This window comes from Tamandua tetradactyla, chromosome 7 (genome assembly GCF_023851605.1).
Source record: "Tamandua tetradactyla isolate mTamTet1 chromosome 7, mTamTet1.pri, whole genome shotgun sequence".
Lineage (NCBI taxonomy): Eukaryota > Metazoa > Chordata > Mammalia > Pilosa > Myrmecophagidae > Tamandua > Tamandua tetradactyla.
In genome coordinates this window covers 154,437,558-154,455,021 of record NC_135333.1, presented here as the reverse complement: position 1 = coordinate 154,455,021, position 17,464 = coordinate 154,437,558, and the positions used below count along the sequence as shown (strand labels likewise).

At 34.4% G+C, this 17,464-nt stretch overlaps 1 protein-coding gene across 1 annotated transcript in view; it reads right to left on the bottom strand.

Annotated features, from left to right (window-relative positions):
* The window catches only part of LRRIQ1 (leucine rich repeats and IQ motif containing 1), a 240,336-nt gene that overhangs the window by 11,070 nt on the left and 211,802 nt on the right, over nucleotides 1–17,464 (bottom strand). Inside the window, 2 exon segments of the mRNA XM_077111533.1 lie at nucleotides 7,082–7,128; nucleotides 7,130–7,203. Of these exon segments, the coding sequence (XP_076967648.1) occupies nucleotides 7,082–7,128; nucleotides 7,130–7,203 (121 nt within the window).

Sequence of the window (17,464 nt, the reverse complement as noted above, 5' to 3'; positions counted from 1 at the left end):
CATTAAAATCTTAGCGTTTTTTTCAAAACATATGCTGCTTTTCAAAACAAAAAATATCACAAGAGAGTGTAAGCCTGGGTTATCTACTTATTATTGTGCAAGAGAATTAATTAGATTAAAACCAAAGCAACCTTATTATAGCCCTGTTAATTGGAAAAACGCAAATTCTCCCAAAGAAGACAGCTGTCTAGCATCCTTTTCATTTATTTCTCCCACAATAGCATTTTACATTTGTATAAAATTTCAAAGATTTTAGTAATAACTCTAAGGATAACTCAATTATTAAATTACCTTATACCTGTAGGTCTATATACTCAGCTCCCTCTTTTTATTTATTTATTTATTTTTGCATGGGCAGGCACTGGGAAACCGGTTCTCTGGCATGGCAGGTGAGAATGCTGCCACTGAGCCACTGTCGTACCACCCTACCTAACACGCTCTTTTAAATTCTTAATGTGCACTTTACAAGAAACTTTCAAAAAAGCAAATATTAAGCTAAAGATAATTTTCAAATGCTATACCATGATGTGTTGGTTAGGTTCTCAACAGGATTTTTTTTCTTTTCCTTTTAAGATATATTGAAACATTTAATTATCAACCACTAAATATTTACAGCAGAATGTTTTTAAACCCAATTAGTTCAGTAAGCATGCTGAGTTTTAGAATCACTTTTAGCTTTTTGAAGTTCAACTTGATTTTAAAAAATAGCTGTTGGTTCTTGCAGATGATGGAATTTTCTGATCTTGGAAAACATTTAAAGAAAAGATTTATTTTTTCCCCTTTTGTTTGACTGTGCTTAGCTAAAGTAATTAGAGACAACTTAAACAATGTTTGAAATCAGGGTCATTTAGAAATATTCCAGCATGGAGAAAAAGTTCAGTTATTGGCGTGATTTTTCTAACTGTAAAACATCAGAAAACAAAACAAAAACATCAGAAATATCTTCTATTGCTTTTACATTGGGAAATTGTCATATACAAAATCTTATTGTGCCAGTTGTGGAATTATGGAACTTTAAAACAATAAAGGATTTGGAAACTATGTTTGCTTGTTTTTCTTTCCTTCTTCCCACATGAGTCCAAAATATATATTTATATTTTCTTCTACTTTTCATCATGTTATTTTTCAGGTGGATAAACCAAATATCAAGTATCTTATCCAAGCTCACAAAAATTGTATGTGTGAGAAATGCTATTCAAATTCAAATCTGGCCTCTCAAATTTCTTTCTCCTATGCCAGGCTGCCTCTAGTCTCCTAAATGTACATAGGAGTCTCAAAATGACTTAACCAAAGTCACAAACAAGCTGGTGAGGAGCCAAGTCAGGGCCAGAAATCAAATTGCTTTATCTCTATACACATACGATGAGAAATAACACATTGTCTCTCACTAGTGTTTAAGATGCAGTCAACACCTTAGCTGCCCCTCACCTTTGTACCTCGTAACTCCAAATTAGGGATGTCATACACAGTAGGGGATTGAACTACGTCCCTCACAAAAGACTTCTTCTGGTCCCAACCTTAGGTTTGTGGGTGTGAACCCATTTTTAAATAGAACATCTGAAGCTATTATTAGTTAACGTGTGCCCAAACTGAATGAGAGTGGGCTTTAATCAAATATGGCTGAAGTTTTTATTAGCAAAGGAAATTGGATGCAGAAACAGAAAGCAATGGGAGAAAAGCCAGGAGTAGGAAACCAATGGAATTCAAAGGAGAAAGGAGAAGATATAACCATGTGCATTGCCAAGTGACAAAAAGGGCTAGGACCAAGGGTTGATGGCAGCCAGCCCCAGAATGCTAGTCTTTGGGAAGAAAGCATTGCCTTGTTGATGCCTTGATTTTAGACTTCTAGCCTCAAAACTGTGAGCCAGTAAAAACTCCCGTTGTTAAGTAGAGCCATTGCATGGTATTTATGTAGCAGCTAGAAAACCAAAACATTTAGTATTGTTTCCCCTTATTAATGACATGGTTTTGTGGGCTGGAAGTAGCATATGAAACTTAAAAGAAAGAGAAAACAAAGCATGGAACAATACTTTCTCGACAATTTGAGGCCTTATGTGTTTCCTCAATTTCACTCAAACATATTTCCTAGACTAAAATGCTATGAATAACTAATATGAGAACTTAAATTTATTCCAAGCTGTGAATCTCTTTTAAAGAGAAAATTGAATCCAGCTTACTTTTATAAAGGTGTTCTTCACACATATGCCTGTTTCACATATTCAAATATATAATTATATTCAGGGATCAGCAATTTAATGCAGATATATATGCTTGTCAGTCATCAATTTATTGTCTTTTAGCAACCATCAATATATGCTGTGTTAAATGAAGAGATTCCTTCAAGCTGTTCTCCTTTAACGTGAGCACAATTATGCTTTCTCAGTAGAGGGCATCTGATGAACACTGCAGGAGGAACAGGCTTCAGCAATTTCCTGCACAGGTTAGGGGTTGGGATGGGGCTGGGATGTGCTTTGTGGATTTATGTACATCTGGCACAATCTTTAAGACCCAGAGGCCCCAAGCACAATCCTTCTGCAACCTTGCAGACTTGGCCTAGCATAGGCCTCTCAATGTGGAAACCAAAGCCTGCCTCACTTTCTGCCCTTGCAAATGCCCAGTTTCACTGTATCTGACCTTGCTGGCACCCATTCTCATGCACTTCCATGCCACTGAATGCTACTCACCTGCTCCTGCCTGCACTCCTGAGGGTTGCCTATTGTTTGCTCACCAAGTCCAGATAAAGTTTGGCCTGGCCAACCAGTGAACATCTCTGCTGCTTGTTCTCAACCATGCCTCCAACTTGGCTTGAAGTCTTCCAAATTTAACATTTCTTGGGTACTGTCCCTCAGCTCTAGAATTCCCTTATATATTACAGATTCTCCTTTAGTACAGCTAATAATTATGGTATTAAACTTTCCCTGCTTAACTAACTGTATGATATCTATCTCTTGGCTGGACCTAGACTGCCACAGCATATATTTATGTAAGTCATAAGCTCCATGATTGCCAGAACTATGCTGGTCTTGCTCACCGCTCTCCCCCCATCTAATAGGACATTCAAATAGCATTCACTAAATGTTTTGAATAAATAAATGACAGGGTTGGCCTCAAATAGGCTGGATCCATTTTCCTATTGGTGGAAACTTGCATTTTATCATTGGGTTGCTTGAAAAATTCATCTGGAATGAAGCAGTTATCCTTCGGAAAAACCAAACACTTTAATGTTTACAGAATCAGAATTTTGGACAGGTCAAGTGTTCTTAGAAGCTATGGTGGATGTTCTTGAATATCTACCAAATAGTCAATCGTCTACCCTCCTGGAAGGGCAGTACAGTTTGCACCCACTGTGGAGTATGAAAATGCTAGATACTCTCTTTCCTAGATTTTATGCATCTAAGTATAGCCATATTCATTTATTTTTCATTCATTCATCCATCCATGCATCCATCCACCCATTCATTGCTCCAGTCATCAAATATATATCAAAGGGCTTTTCATGTACCAGGGAGTTGTCCTAAGTATCTAGGATACTTCATTACACAAAACAGACAAATATCCTTACCCTTCTGGAACACACAATCTAGCAGGGAAAAAGGGCAATAAACAATAAGTATTATAACTTAGTATGACAGTGTTGTGGCCAATTGAATCTGGAAGGGAGTTTGCTTAGGTCTTCTGAGAAACAGTTTTCTCCCTGATGAGCCCAAGGCATTCAAAATTCCATGTTTGCGTTAACTGAATTCTATAATAGAATGCTATTTATAGTTTATTACAACCTTACTTTAATGTCTGCAACTCTTTTAGTTTAAATCCCACACACATAGGGTAGAGAGAATTCCACAGAATATTAATGGAAGTGCTTTTCTTTTTTGTAGAGAATACAATATCCATTGAAAAATAAGGTGATATATAGGAGAGCTGCAATGATGACTTATTTATTCATTTATTTTCTTAGTGAGTGTTTGCTATGTGCTAGATGCACAATTCATCTTTGCACTTTCTTCACGGCCTGTAGCAGTGTTTTGCACTTGCTTGCTATCCTGATTGATGTATGTTTTATATAATGACCTACAAATACATATAGTATTTAACTTCCAAGTTTAGTCAGTGTAAGATTATAATGCACATTATATGAATACAATGTAGATATGCACATATTATATATGTAATATTATACATATTATATACATATATGTATATATATTACACATACACACATACAGACAAGCATGCACACACAACGAGCTAATAACACATTTTTTTGGGGGGGGGGCGGAAAGCGTGGTCTGGGAATTGAACCTGGGTCTCTGCATGGAAGGTGAGCATTCTACTACTGAACCACCTATGCACCCTGAGCTAATAATTCTTAATTTGCAAATTTAAAATTATATTATTGGAACATGCTTAGTCCATTCAGAGTAAACCTTAATGGCTGTCTTTGGAGTCTACATTTGCTTTAGCTCCACCATTCATCTTTCAATCTGTAAATATTGGGCGTGGACATCAAGTAAACTATTTCACATAGCACTTCTTAAAACCAAAATAAGACTTCTTGAAAGAGCTGTAGAATTACTCTGAATATATTGAAGGCAGTGTGTATTTTTAGGGCAGATCAGAATACTTCTCTTCAACTAATTAAACTTTCTAAAACATTACACTAATTTTAGAAATATTCATTAGTTACTCATGTTAGTAAGAAAGTCTAAGTACTCCACTCTTTACAAATTTATCTCAAATTAGGTCTCATTTTTAATCCAACCTTATTTTCCACTACTTCAGTATGTAGTATCTCTGATTGAGACACACTAATGTCCTCAATGCCCCACAAATATATATTCATATGGTAACTTCTGCTTTGTTTAGAGGGATTCCTTCCACTTCTTTCCTCATTTAAATTCTAATTATTATTCTAGGTACAAATAAAGTACATCATCTCCAAGAAGTCTTCCTAACTTGGTTCAGTTGCATTGATTTCTTCATTTCTGAACAATATTTTTCCTTATTCAGAGAATTCAGTACCATATTAAATGGGTTTATATTTTATGAGAAGTATAAGCATGCCCAAAGAAAAGCTTGAATATTGGGCTGATTATGCATTATTATAGAGGTATCATGCGTTCTCAATCCCTGCTAACTTTGAAAATGGAGTGTGTCCTGAAAATGCAGAAACAATCAGAAAGAAGCAACTGGAAACCAATACCAGGCATATAATAAGTCGCTGAGCCTTCAATAAATGATTCTTGAATGAATGAACGACAAGAATTACATTAATTTATGTTCTACTCTTTTGCCAATAAATCTATATATGTTAGTTCATTGTAGAATAAAAGACAAAATAGCATTGGAATTGGAATGAGCAAAATTGAGTTCAAGTCCTTGTTCTCCTTTGTTAGATTTTTGTGCTAAAGGTAAATTAATTAAGATCTCTGAGTCTCCTTTAAATTAACTGTAAAATAAAAATATTCCATTATAAAGCAGAGAAGATAATTAAATGTAATTTTAAAGCCGTAAATTGCTATAGCAATAACATTATTATTGTGACACATTCTTTATTATATGGGGAAATGAATTGAAAAAACCAAAACTGCTTAATGAAATAAAATGTGTTGCCAAAATATTGCACAAATGAAGGAATCTCTTGAGATGTTCATTTTATAAATGGCATTGTTTGAATGAGAATGTAGTCCTTTTCATTGCTTTTTAAACATTAGATGGAATAGAAAAACAGATGACTGCCTTGGCCTAAGAGAGTAGGCCTAAAAGAAAAGGGACAGACAATTTAAGAAAGTCTCTAAGTAAAGACAGTATTGCTTGATATAGCTGGTTCTGGTCTGATTTAACACAGAGAAAGGGAAGGCAATTTTATTGGGGTTGTTTTAAAATTATTCAACAACCTTATAAAATATACAACAACAAAAAAGGAAAGCAAACAGGCATTATTCTTTAAGCCCTTATGTATGCTAGGCAATATATCACAACTTTATATGTATTTTTATTCAGTTATTCTTCAGCAAAACCCTATGAGGTGAACATCATTAACCCCATTTTTACTGATAAGTACACTCATCGTTAGAAGTTAAATAATTTACCTAAGGTCACACAATTCATATGTGATGCTGGAACTAAGATTTAAAACCTGAGTTTATCTGATTCCAGGATATTTGCCATTACTGTACAACAGAAACTTTGAAAGGAATATCTGGAAAAGGTCAAAGGCTTCAGGAAAGTTCTACGGCTGCAGCCAATGATCTGCTCTCCAGATTTGGCTTCCAGAGCTAAAAGAAATACTTGAGCTTTAACAAGGTGACAAATTTTAAGAGAGAGAGAGAGAGAGAGAGGAAAAAAAAAACAAAAACAAAACTAGAGGAAAAAATACTTTCAAAATATCAAAGCTATAATGGTTGGCCCAGGGCCATGGAGACATTGGTCCTAAGGATTTTGAAGGTTAAAGGATTTCTATATAATAATAGGCAAAACCAAGTTTTTCAGTCAGTAGTAAAAATAAGTAGTCAAGTAGTAAAAGTAAGTTTCTTATAAGCCAAGCTAATTAGCCTAAGTCTCTAGAAACTGGAGACTTTAATATCTAAGCTCAGCTGAGTCTCTTTTTACAGCTTTGTGTTGGTGGTGATTATAAAGAACATATATTAACAGCTTATTTTGTACCACCTGTTCTAAATGGTCTCCATTTGACCCTCACATCTCTAAAAAGTACATATTTCTATTATCATTCCCATTTTAAGAATGGGGAAACAAGCCATTATTCGAATCCAATTTTTTACAATTAGCTAAAAATTTCCCTTAGAAAAGAATCCAATATGATCCACAGGGGGCAAAAAAAAAAAAAGCTATTAACTCACAGAACACAATCAAAATAAAACCCGATGCTGTTAATTTTAGAAATAATTTAATTTTGTTTATATCAAAGGAAGACATTTAAAGAAAGAAAAATGCAAATAGACATTTTGGGCAATTCTGGCTGCTGGCCTGTTACCCCCTATCTGTAAAAGAATGCTTGTTGGCATTAGGTTCCATCAATTCATCTGTGATTTCTAAATTAATTCTGAAGGAAACCACAACTTACTTGAAGATCCCGCTGAGTGTCTGTGTGACTGATTTTTTTTTTTCTCTGTTCACAGACAAAGCACTTCCACTGGTCATGGAAAATAGGTCTAAATCCGTGTCTTTTCTGCTTATAAGTCTTGCCTGGGAGCAATAGGAGAGAATGTATACAATCATGAAACAAAATATGGCATTTTCTAGATGCAGCTCACATTACCCCAAATAAACAAGCAGACTCTGTCAAACAACCTTCTTCAAAATGATACCACAATCCTTTATTGCTGCCCAGGCAGAACAAATGCACTATGTCAAAGCACTTTTTGCAAATAAGAGCCGATTTTAAAATTGAGGTTTGCTATTTGAGTCAGAACAACAAAAGAAAACATTTTAGTACAGTAATTTTGATGAAAATCAATGTCAAAGACAGCTGATGAAAATTTAAACAGCTTAACATTATCTGTTTACCAGTTTATAATTTAATTCTAAATTGAATGCTACAAATGTCATACTGGCATATTATCTGGAATATTTATATTTTACCATTTATAAGTATTAGTCATCATTAAAATTCCACGAAATGCTTTTAAATCCATATTTATTTATTAAAAGTCACAGAACAACTTCACCTTCTCATCACAACCATTGCCAATATAAAAATGAGTTTTGTCTAATTTTGGAGTAATGACAAAATAATCAAGATACATTATTTTAAAGACAAAATTAGATCCTATATTTCATTTAAAATTACCCTTGAAATTTTATCACTAGTTTGGGTTGAACCTGAAATATTCTTCTTGCCCAAAAAATATTATTTTACACACTGTTTAATATCTTTAAATATGAATTTATCAGGATTCTGCCTGGGAATGGGGGACGGGGAGGGGAGATGTCATCAGGGAAAGCAAAGCAGTCTCAAAGCAACTGGGACTTAGCCAAACCACAATATGCTTGAAATCTATGAGAAAACACATTGTCCTTAATGTTTGATGTTAGAACAATTTAAATACAGCAAAATAAAGCCATAAAACAACCACTGTGGTTAAAAAGCTGTCCCCAAATGATGAGCTGTAAAAACTCCCAAATCCATAATCTAAAGATCAACCTCTTGCAAATTCAGTACTTTGCCCTTCTCCTTCATATTCCTATTTCCACCTTCCTCCTGTTGCATATGCATGAACGTTTCACTCTTTAAAACCTTTTTTTATTGTGAAAAATAACATTTATACAAAAAAGCAATAAATTTCAAAGCACACGACAACACTTTGTTGTAGAACAGATTTCAGAGTTTGGTATGGGTTACAATTGCACAATTTTAGGTGTTTACTTCTAGTTGCTCCAAGATACTGGAGGTGAAAAGAAATATAAATATAATGATTCAGCAATCATATTCATTTGTTAAATCCTATCTTCTCTCTTATAACTCCACCTTCTCCTTTGATCTTTCTCCCAATAAATTAGGGGTATTTGGGCTATGCCCCTTCTAACTTTTTCATTTTGGAAAGAGCTGTCAATAATATGGGATGGGGGATGGAACTACATGTACTGGAGAGGCTAGCCCCCTGGGTTTCAGGACTTGTCTGGCTTAGGAACCCACCTGGAGGTTGTACTTGTTTGTGGAAAGTAATCATAGTGGAACCTTTGTAGAATTTCAGTTAAAGCCCTAAGTGTTTCTTTAGGGATGGCAGAATTGGTTTTGGTTGAGGTTTAGCAAACTATGATAAATAGCAATATCTTGCTGAAGCTTGTATAAGAGTAGCCTCCAGAGTAGCCTCTCGACTTTCTATGAACTCTCTCAGCCACTGATACCTTATTTATTACAATTATTTTTCCTCTTTTCATCAGGAAGGTATTGTCAATCTCACAGTGCCAGGGCCAGGCTCATCCTGGGAGTCATATACCATGTTGCCAGGGAGACTTCTGCCCCTGAGTCATGTCCCACTTAGGTGGGAGGGTAATTTCATTTGCAGAGTTGGGCTTAGAGAGGGAGAGGCCATATCTAAACACCAAATGAAGTCCTCTGGAAATAATTCTTAGGCATAACTATCGGTAGGCTAAGTGTCTCTGCTACATAAATAAGCTTCATAAAAGCAAACTGCAAGATTAAGGGCTTGGTCTATTGATTTGAGAGCCCCTAATATTTGAGACAGTATCAGGGGTTTCCCCAGTGGTAAAGTCTAATAGTTCCGTATTTTAAACTCCATCACTAGAGGGACTTTGCCAATAATTTTTAATTATCTGCTCAACATACTCTGGGATGTATCCAGGCATTACATTAAGTTATACAGAATTACTAAGCCCTCACGCCCATTCTGGGCTCCCTTGTTTGGGTTGTTTAAATATTTATCCATACAGGTTGTGTTAGATATTCCATACAGAAAACTTAGGTTTTGGACAAAATAAACCGTTCTTCCTTTGATCTCATAGACTAGGTAAAGTTCAAAAATACAGACAATGTCTTCCTTATTCCTATTTTCTGATTTACCTTAGTCCTGACTCAATCAGTTTTGTTCTTATCGCTCATTGAAGCCTGATATTTTTCAATTTCTTTAACAGTAGTTTTATGTGGCAATGCTGACCTTCAGAACTACAGAACTCCAACTCTGAGTCTTAGGTGTCACACAGGTACCCAAAGTTCCAGGGAAATACCAGGTTATACATATATAGCACAGCCTCTCAAAAATTTAGAAATAACAATTACCACTAGACTAAATGGGGCTACTATAACAGTTTACAATCTAGGCCCCAATTTTCTTAGACGTATTTACTAAATGAGACCATACGATATTTTCTCTTTTGTTTCTGGCTTATTTTGCATCACATAATAACCCCAAGTTCATTCACAACATTGCATGCTTCATGACTTCATTCCTTTTTGTGGTGTCACAATATTCGATCATAAGCATACACCAGAGTTCACCAGTCTACTCAGTCAGTGTGTCCTTCAGCCACCTCCATCCATTGGGCATCATATATAATGTCCAATGTCAACAATCTATCAACACTCTCAATTTTAGACAATTTTCATTGCTCCCATGGGAAAAATAACCAATAAACATAACCTCACCAAATAGAAAATCCAAACCTCCCCAAAATTCTGCCCCCCAATATTTACCATAGTATTACTGTGGTACGGTTGATGTCTTCCTGCTAAACATAGCCCATAGCATGCAATAGCAGTTTTCCCCCTAAACGCCAATATTATACATTCTTTGTACAAGATTCAGATCTTTGAAGTAGTTCCTGCAAGAATTTATTTATATTTGTCATGTTAATTGGTGTCTGTATGACTCCATTTCATTAAGTAAGCAAGTATTGCTATTGATTAACCAGGAATGGAACCAATTTATAAGTATGTCACTTTTTGATGCATCTAGAAAAGTGATATAATTGTATTATCAAAAAACCTCAGTGGAAAACTGCTTAAACTGAAATAAATAAAAATTGGCTTCCAGTTTATATTTGCGATTATTAGGAAAAAATGTTACACATTCTTTCTAAAATGTATTTCATTACACAAGAATAGATGTCTACTGGTCAATAAGCTCCATAAATACTGAGTTAAAAGTAACCAAAGTAACTGTTACCAAAATTTCAGTGAGACTCATTATATAGTAAGGGATCCTTCTGGCTAGGCTGACTTTTGACTATAAGCCTCAAAATTAAAAATCACGGCGGGCCGCGGTGGCTCAGCGGGCAAAGTGCTTGCCTGCTATGCCGGAGGACCTCGGTTCGATTCCCGGCCCCAGCCCATGTAACAAAAACGGAGAAACAGAATACAATAAAACAAGAAAATGTTTAAAAATGTTTCCCTTTCTTCCTTCCTTCTATCCTTCCTTCCTTCTCTCTGTCTTTCCTTTAAAAAAAAAAAAAAAAAAAATTAAAAATCACGTTTTATTTGTTCCAGTTCGATCACTTAATTTCACAACTCACACTTTCAAAGTAGAAATCCCACTCTTTATCAAGTGAGACAAAAGTTTTATGTCAAAAAAATATTTGTTAACATGTGCCTTCCAAAAAATGCATTATCATGTAAGTCATAACATTGAAAAGATTGCTTCTTCTGATACAGTAAACAATTAATCTAATCACTAACTATAGGCCAGATTATAACAAGAAATCAAATTTACACGTGAAATTTAAAAGGAACACATAATTTCACAATGATGTAGCATAAGTGCAAACCTAGACATTTTCTAAATGGATAGTCACATGTCCCTCAGGGCAGCTGGTATGGCCACTTCTATACTAATATTTGGATTCTATTCTGAAAACATCGGTTTTCAAACTGAATGTCTTTCTTTCTCTTAGTGTTAACAAATAGAGAAAACAAAGGAAAATCATTTTTTTAATATACAAATTGAATATATTGATTACCTGGTGATAACTGAAGACCCAGGCATTCAACACTTATTCTGTAAAAATTTACATTGACTTCTAAAACACTGTGTATCTTTATAACAGAATAAGCAGTTTTAAGTTAATGCTTAATATTTTCTTAAACAGATCTCCTTTATAGCCTCATCTACAAGGTTTGCAACAACTTTTTCCGACATAATGAAGACGAGGGGTCTGTATGCATTTGGGAACAGGACTTTTCAAGTATGTGGATCCTGGTTCAGCTCCAGCCCTGGCCGCTTAATTAAAAATAAAGATTCCATCTCACTTGATAAGAAAACAGGGGGTTCCTCCTTCCTTTCTCAAGGTTCTCTCTGCACTATAATCTGCTTTTTCTCTTTACAAGATTTTATTGAATATTTATTTTTAAAATTTTGCCTTTTGAGAAGTAAAGAAACACGCAATAATAAACACCTATTTACAAGTTACACAGATTTTTTTAAAAGAAAATAATGTGATAAAAGAGTTAGTCCTCTTATGAGCTACATTGTATATTTTATGTATATATGTATTTAAAACTGAGTATTTTTTCAAAATTAATATAAAAGATGTCTTTTTTCTGCAGCTTGCTTTTTTTAACCCTAAATTATATCTTTGTGATCTTGATTTAATTAATTCATTTTAACAGCTTGAATAACATGAAAATCTATGAACATACCATATCATTGTTTATATCTTCCTAGACATTTAGGAGATTTTAAAAACTTTTTAATCTCAGTTGCAGAAATCTGAGTTATGCATACCTCTCCATTCATAAAACATTACTGTCGTCGAGCACCCCCCATTTCTTGTTTATTTATTTAATCTATCACCACTATCCCTGTTCAACATTTCCATTCTCCTCTCTCCCAGGAATTCATTCCAATATGTTTAAAATATGTTGGGCGGGCCACGGTGGCTCAGTAGGTAAGAATGCTTGCCTGCCAAGCCCGAGGACCCAGGTTCGATTCCTGGTGCCTGCCCATGTTAAAAAATATATATATATGTATAAATATCCGTGTCCCTTAAAATATGTATTATTATTTTGGTTGTGTGTATATGGTTTTCTATTGAGGGGAGTCCTTGAGTATAACTAATGGAAAATAACACTTTTGACTGATATTACAAACTAAGCAATAGGATAAGCTACAAAAGTACAGAGGTCTTGTTATATAACAAATGTGGGTATGGAAGGCACCTTAAAATTTTTATAGAAATATAATTTACATGCAATGAAATGCACAGACCTTAAATATTCAGTTCAATTATTTAAAAACTTTTAATTTGAAATAATTTTAAACTCACAAAGAAGACACAAAAAATAATAGTGAGAATTCCCTGTGTACCCTCCCCCAGCTTGTCCCAATAATAACATTTTACTTACTTAGCATAATTACCAAAACCAGGGAGTGAATATCAGTACTATATTATTATCTGAACTACAGACCTTACTAGGACTTCACATTAGTTTTTACATTCACGATGTTTTTTCACTTTTAGTTCTATAAAATTTTATCATATTATAAAGTCATGTAACTATTATCACAATCAGAATACAGGATTGTTCCATCATCCTAAAGAAGCTCCTTTGCTCTCCCTTTTTAGTCACAAACCTAACCAGTAGCAATCACTGATCTGTTCTTCATAGCTATAATTTTGTCATTTTGAGACTCTTATATAAATGGAGTTATATAATATATAACCTGTTGCCACTGGCTTTTTTACACTTAGCATATACTCTTGAGATTCATCCAAGCCTTTGTATGTATCAATAGTTTGTTCCTGTTTATTGCTTTTTATTGCCTATCTATTTGTATGTAAGTACCATCATTTGTCTATCCTTTCATCAACTGAATGAGATTTGGGTTGTTTCTATTTTTTGGCTTTTACAAATAACTGCTGTGTTAGTTTGTAAGCTGTTGGAAGGCGATATACCAGAAATGGAAAGGCTTTCAAAAAAATGGAATTTATGAAGTTGCGAGTTTACATTTCTAAGGCCATGAAAATGCCCAAATTAAGACAAGGCTCTAAAAAAATGTCCAAATTAAGGCATCCAGATAAAGATACCTTTGTTCAAGAAGGCCGATGATGTTTGGGATTTTTCCCTCAGCTGGACAGGCAAATGGTGACATGTGCTAGCTTTCTCTCTAGGCTTCTTCAATGGCTTCCCCCCACCCCCACCCTCGCACTGTCCGTTCTGTCGGCAATGTTGGTTCTGGTGCCTCTAAAGCTTTTTCCGAAATGGTTCCCTCTTAAAGGTATCCAGTAAGCAACACAGACTTGGGTAGAGGCACATCTCCACGGAAGCCATCTAATCAAACGTTGTCATCCACAATTGGGTAGATCATATCTCCATGGAAATAATAAAAAAGATTCCACTTAGCAAGACTGAATGAGGATTAAAGGACATGGCTTTTCTGGGGGGTACATAATAGTTTCAAACCAGCATAACTGCTATGAACATTTGTGTACAAGTTTCTGTGTGAATATAAGTTCATTTCTCTAGGAAAAATGACCAGAAGTAGGATTGGTGGGTCATATGATACTTGTATATTTAACTTTATGGGACTACCAAATTATTTCTAGAGTGTCATATTATTTCCACCACCAATGTCTTATAGAGAGATCTAGTTGATCTTCATCTTTTTCCAGCACTCAGTATTAATAATTTTTATTGTTATAAAATTTACAATTTTTATAAAGCTGCTTGTTTTCCAAAGAATTTGTACCATTTTTCACTCTGCCAGTATTGAATGAGAATTCCACTTGTTTCATATGCTGAGAAGTCATGGACATGCCTAGTGGCCATCTCCCAGACTATACCTACCCCATCCCTCTTTTTCTATTGTGTAAGGGTGTTTCAATGTTTGCATTCGCCCTGGGGAGACAACAGTTCTAATGGAATTGCCTGTCTGTACCTTAAACCAGACACTGGAAACAAGCATTTCCAGGTGCTTCCAGGGCCAGAACTTTCAGTGGCAAGGTTCCTTCTCCCTGGGGTGTTTAAATACCCCACCCTCGAGTCGGGTGTCCTTCCTCTCATAAGGATGTCTTCTACCGACACTGACCAGAGCCATTGGCCTTCCTGGTACTGGTGACGCTCTTACCCTGCTCTTTAGGACCCTTTGTGCTGTCATTTGCTGGTCATTTGTTAAAAGTCTTTGTTGTGTCTGAGCCTCTGTTCCTATAATGCACTGTGTAGTAACTCACTCCACACCACATCTTTGCTCACATTTGTGTTATCAGATTACAAAATGATGATTTTAGCTATTTTAGTGACTGTGTAGGTGGTATCTCCTTGTCATTTTAATGTGAATTAATGTGCTTATTGACCATTCAAATATCTTCACTTGTGAAGTCTTAAATCTTTTGCTGGTTTTTAATGATTTGGGGTATTTGAACATTTATTATTGATTGTAGGAGTTCTTTATATATTCAGGATACAAGTTCTTTGACAGAGGTGTGTGTGTGTGTGTGTGTGTGCATGTTTGTGCACAGGAGAGGGGAGGGGAGGAGAAGGGACAGAAGGGAATTAATGGAAGAGAAGAGAAAAAAGATAATGACTTTTCCTCCATATGCAGACTGACTTTTCATTTTCTGAATGGTGTTGTCCTAATAGCAAATACTTTTAAATTTAATGAAGTTCAATTTACCTTTTATATTCAATTTTGGTTTATGCTTTTTCTGTCAAATCTAAGAAATACCAGGCTACCCATTTCTTCTTCAAGAAATGCTGTTGTTTCCATATATATTAAAAAATTAGTTCGTTCACTTACACTAAACATCTTTTGAGATTGTACTCTATATTTAGATTATTTGGGGAGGATTGAAATACTACAACTTTGAGACTTTGAACAAATGCAAAAAAGTATATCTCTTTATTTTTTCTAAATGTTTTATCAGTATAGAGATCTTGAACATTTTACATTATCTATACTTATATATTTTACTTTTTGACACTGTTTTAATGAAATTTTTTAAAATTAATTTTTCTAAATTTTCTTGAAATATTTTATATTTTAATATTCTATTTTTTATATAACATATCTTGTGAACTTGAGCAAATTCATGTATTAGCTGCAGTAGCTTTTTTGTAGATTTCTTGATATTTTTAGGTACAAGATCATGTCATCTGAGAAGAGACAATTTTTCTTCCTTTCAAGTCAGATTTCCTTGCTTTGTTATTGATCTTAGTAGGAAAACAGTTATTCTTTCACCATTAAGTATGAACTTGAAGTTTCTTCTATCCCCAGTGTTCTTAGAATTTTTATCATGAATGAGTGTTAAATTCTGGTACACCTTTCTGTATGTATTTAGATGATCACACACTGCATGCATGCATATATTGAGATGATATTTCTCCTTTTTGTTTCTGGTTAATGAGGTGAATTAGTTATATATAATTCAATTTGTCATTTCTTCCTGCTCAGCATTTTGAAAATGTTGTTCCATTGTTTTACTCGCAATATTTAAGATGTGAAGTCAGAGGTATTCTTATCATTAGTTCCTTATATATAACTTTTCTCTGGCTGCTTTAAATTTAAATTTTAAATTTATTTTTGATTTTCAGTTACTTGATTATCATGTGTGTTTGTGTAATCTTTTTGTGTTGAACTTTTTGAACTTTGTTTTATGTTTTTCACCAAATTTGGAAAATTTTTGGCCGTTTTTCAACAATGATTTTTTTTTTCTGCCCCAATCTCTCTACCTTTGGGAATTTAATTGCACATACATTAGATTGCTTGTTATTGTCCGATAAATGATTCAAACTCTGCTTTTTAAGACTTTTTTTGTTATGTGTGTACAATTTTGAATAGTTTCTATTGCTCTGTATTTAAGTTCACTTATCTTCTGAAATATCTAATCTTCTGTTAAGCCAAGTCATTGATTTTTTCAATTTAAATATTTTTTAGTTCTAGACTTATGCCATTTTTTTTTTTACATTTCTGTTTCTACATAGAGATTCTCATCTATTTCCTTAATACTTAAACCTTTGAACATAATTATAAAAACCTTCTAAAGTTTGCATGTAATGTTGCTACATCTATGAATGGTACACTTAAGTAGAGTGGATATTATCAGATGCCACCCAAGTCACCTTTCACAACTGAATAAGTTTCCTCCAGTTGTAAAAAGTATTGAAGCCCAGTGACCCTTAGTAGAGATACAATCTGAAAATTGTCCTTAACTGAAGCGAGCCCTTGCTTAAGTCACACCCTCTCCTGAAGAGATGAAGTGTAAAAGCCTGACATTCTTGCTGTGTGGGACCAAACAAAATGTGGGAGAACTCAAAAGGACTATCCCACCAACAGAGCTTATTACCTCTGCTGCAACTCCTTTGAAATTAACCTTCTCCTTCGTCTTAATATTGTTTCTTTCATTCTCTGCAGGAGTTGCTCCCAAAAGCCTTCTCTAATAAACCTCCTGCACTCAAATCTCAGAATGCCAGAGTATGTTTCCTGGGGGACCTGACCTATGACTGTCTTCTGCAGGAAACTCCTCAATTTTGGAGGCTGTTTAATTCAATTGACTAAACAGATGACATGACTTCTAATATTTCTTGGCAAATAAATTGATTTTTAATTTCTGTATTTCTAATTCCAAGGTCTATCACTCAACGTGTCTGCTCTTGTTTTGAAGATAGAGATGTTATTTATTAGCTTCCTCAAAATCCAGAATTTGAATGTCTGATTATATATTCTTTTGAACTCATACTGGGAGATTAGTAAAGAGTATTCTGGATGATATTTATATTTACTCCCTATTTTGAAGAAATAACTCCATTGTCTTTCTGGCATGCATTTTTTCTAATTTCGGTTGTCAACATAATTATTCTTTCCTTGTTGATAATCTTCCAGTTCACTAATTATCTCTTTTCTATGTTCATTTCAGAGTTTATTTCAATAATATTTTTTATTTTCATAATTTCCAAGTTGTTCTTTTGCATAACCTTCTGTCCTTTATTAACGTGTGACCACTTCTGTCCCATAATTTCTTTTCTTTGTATTATACTTATTATTCCTATGTCTTT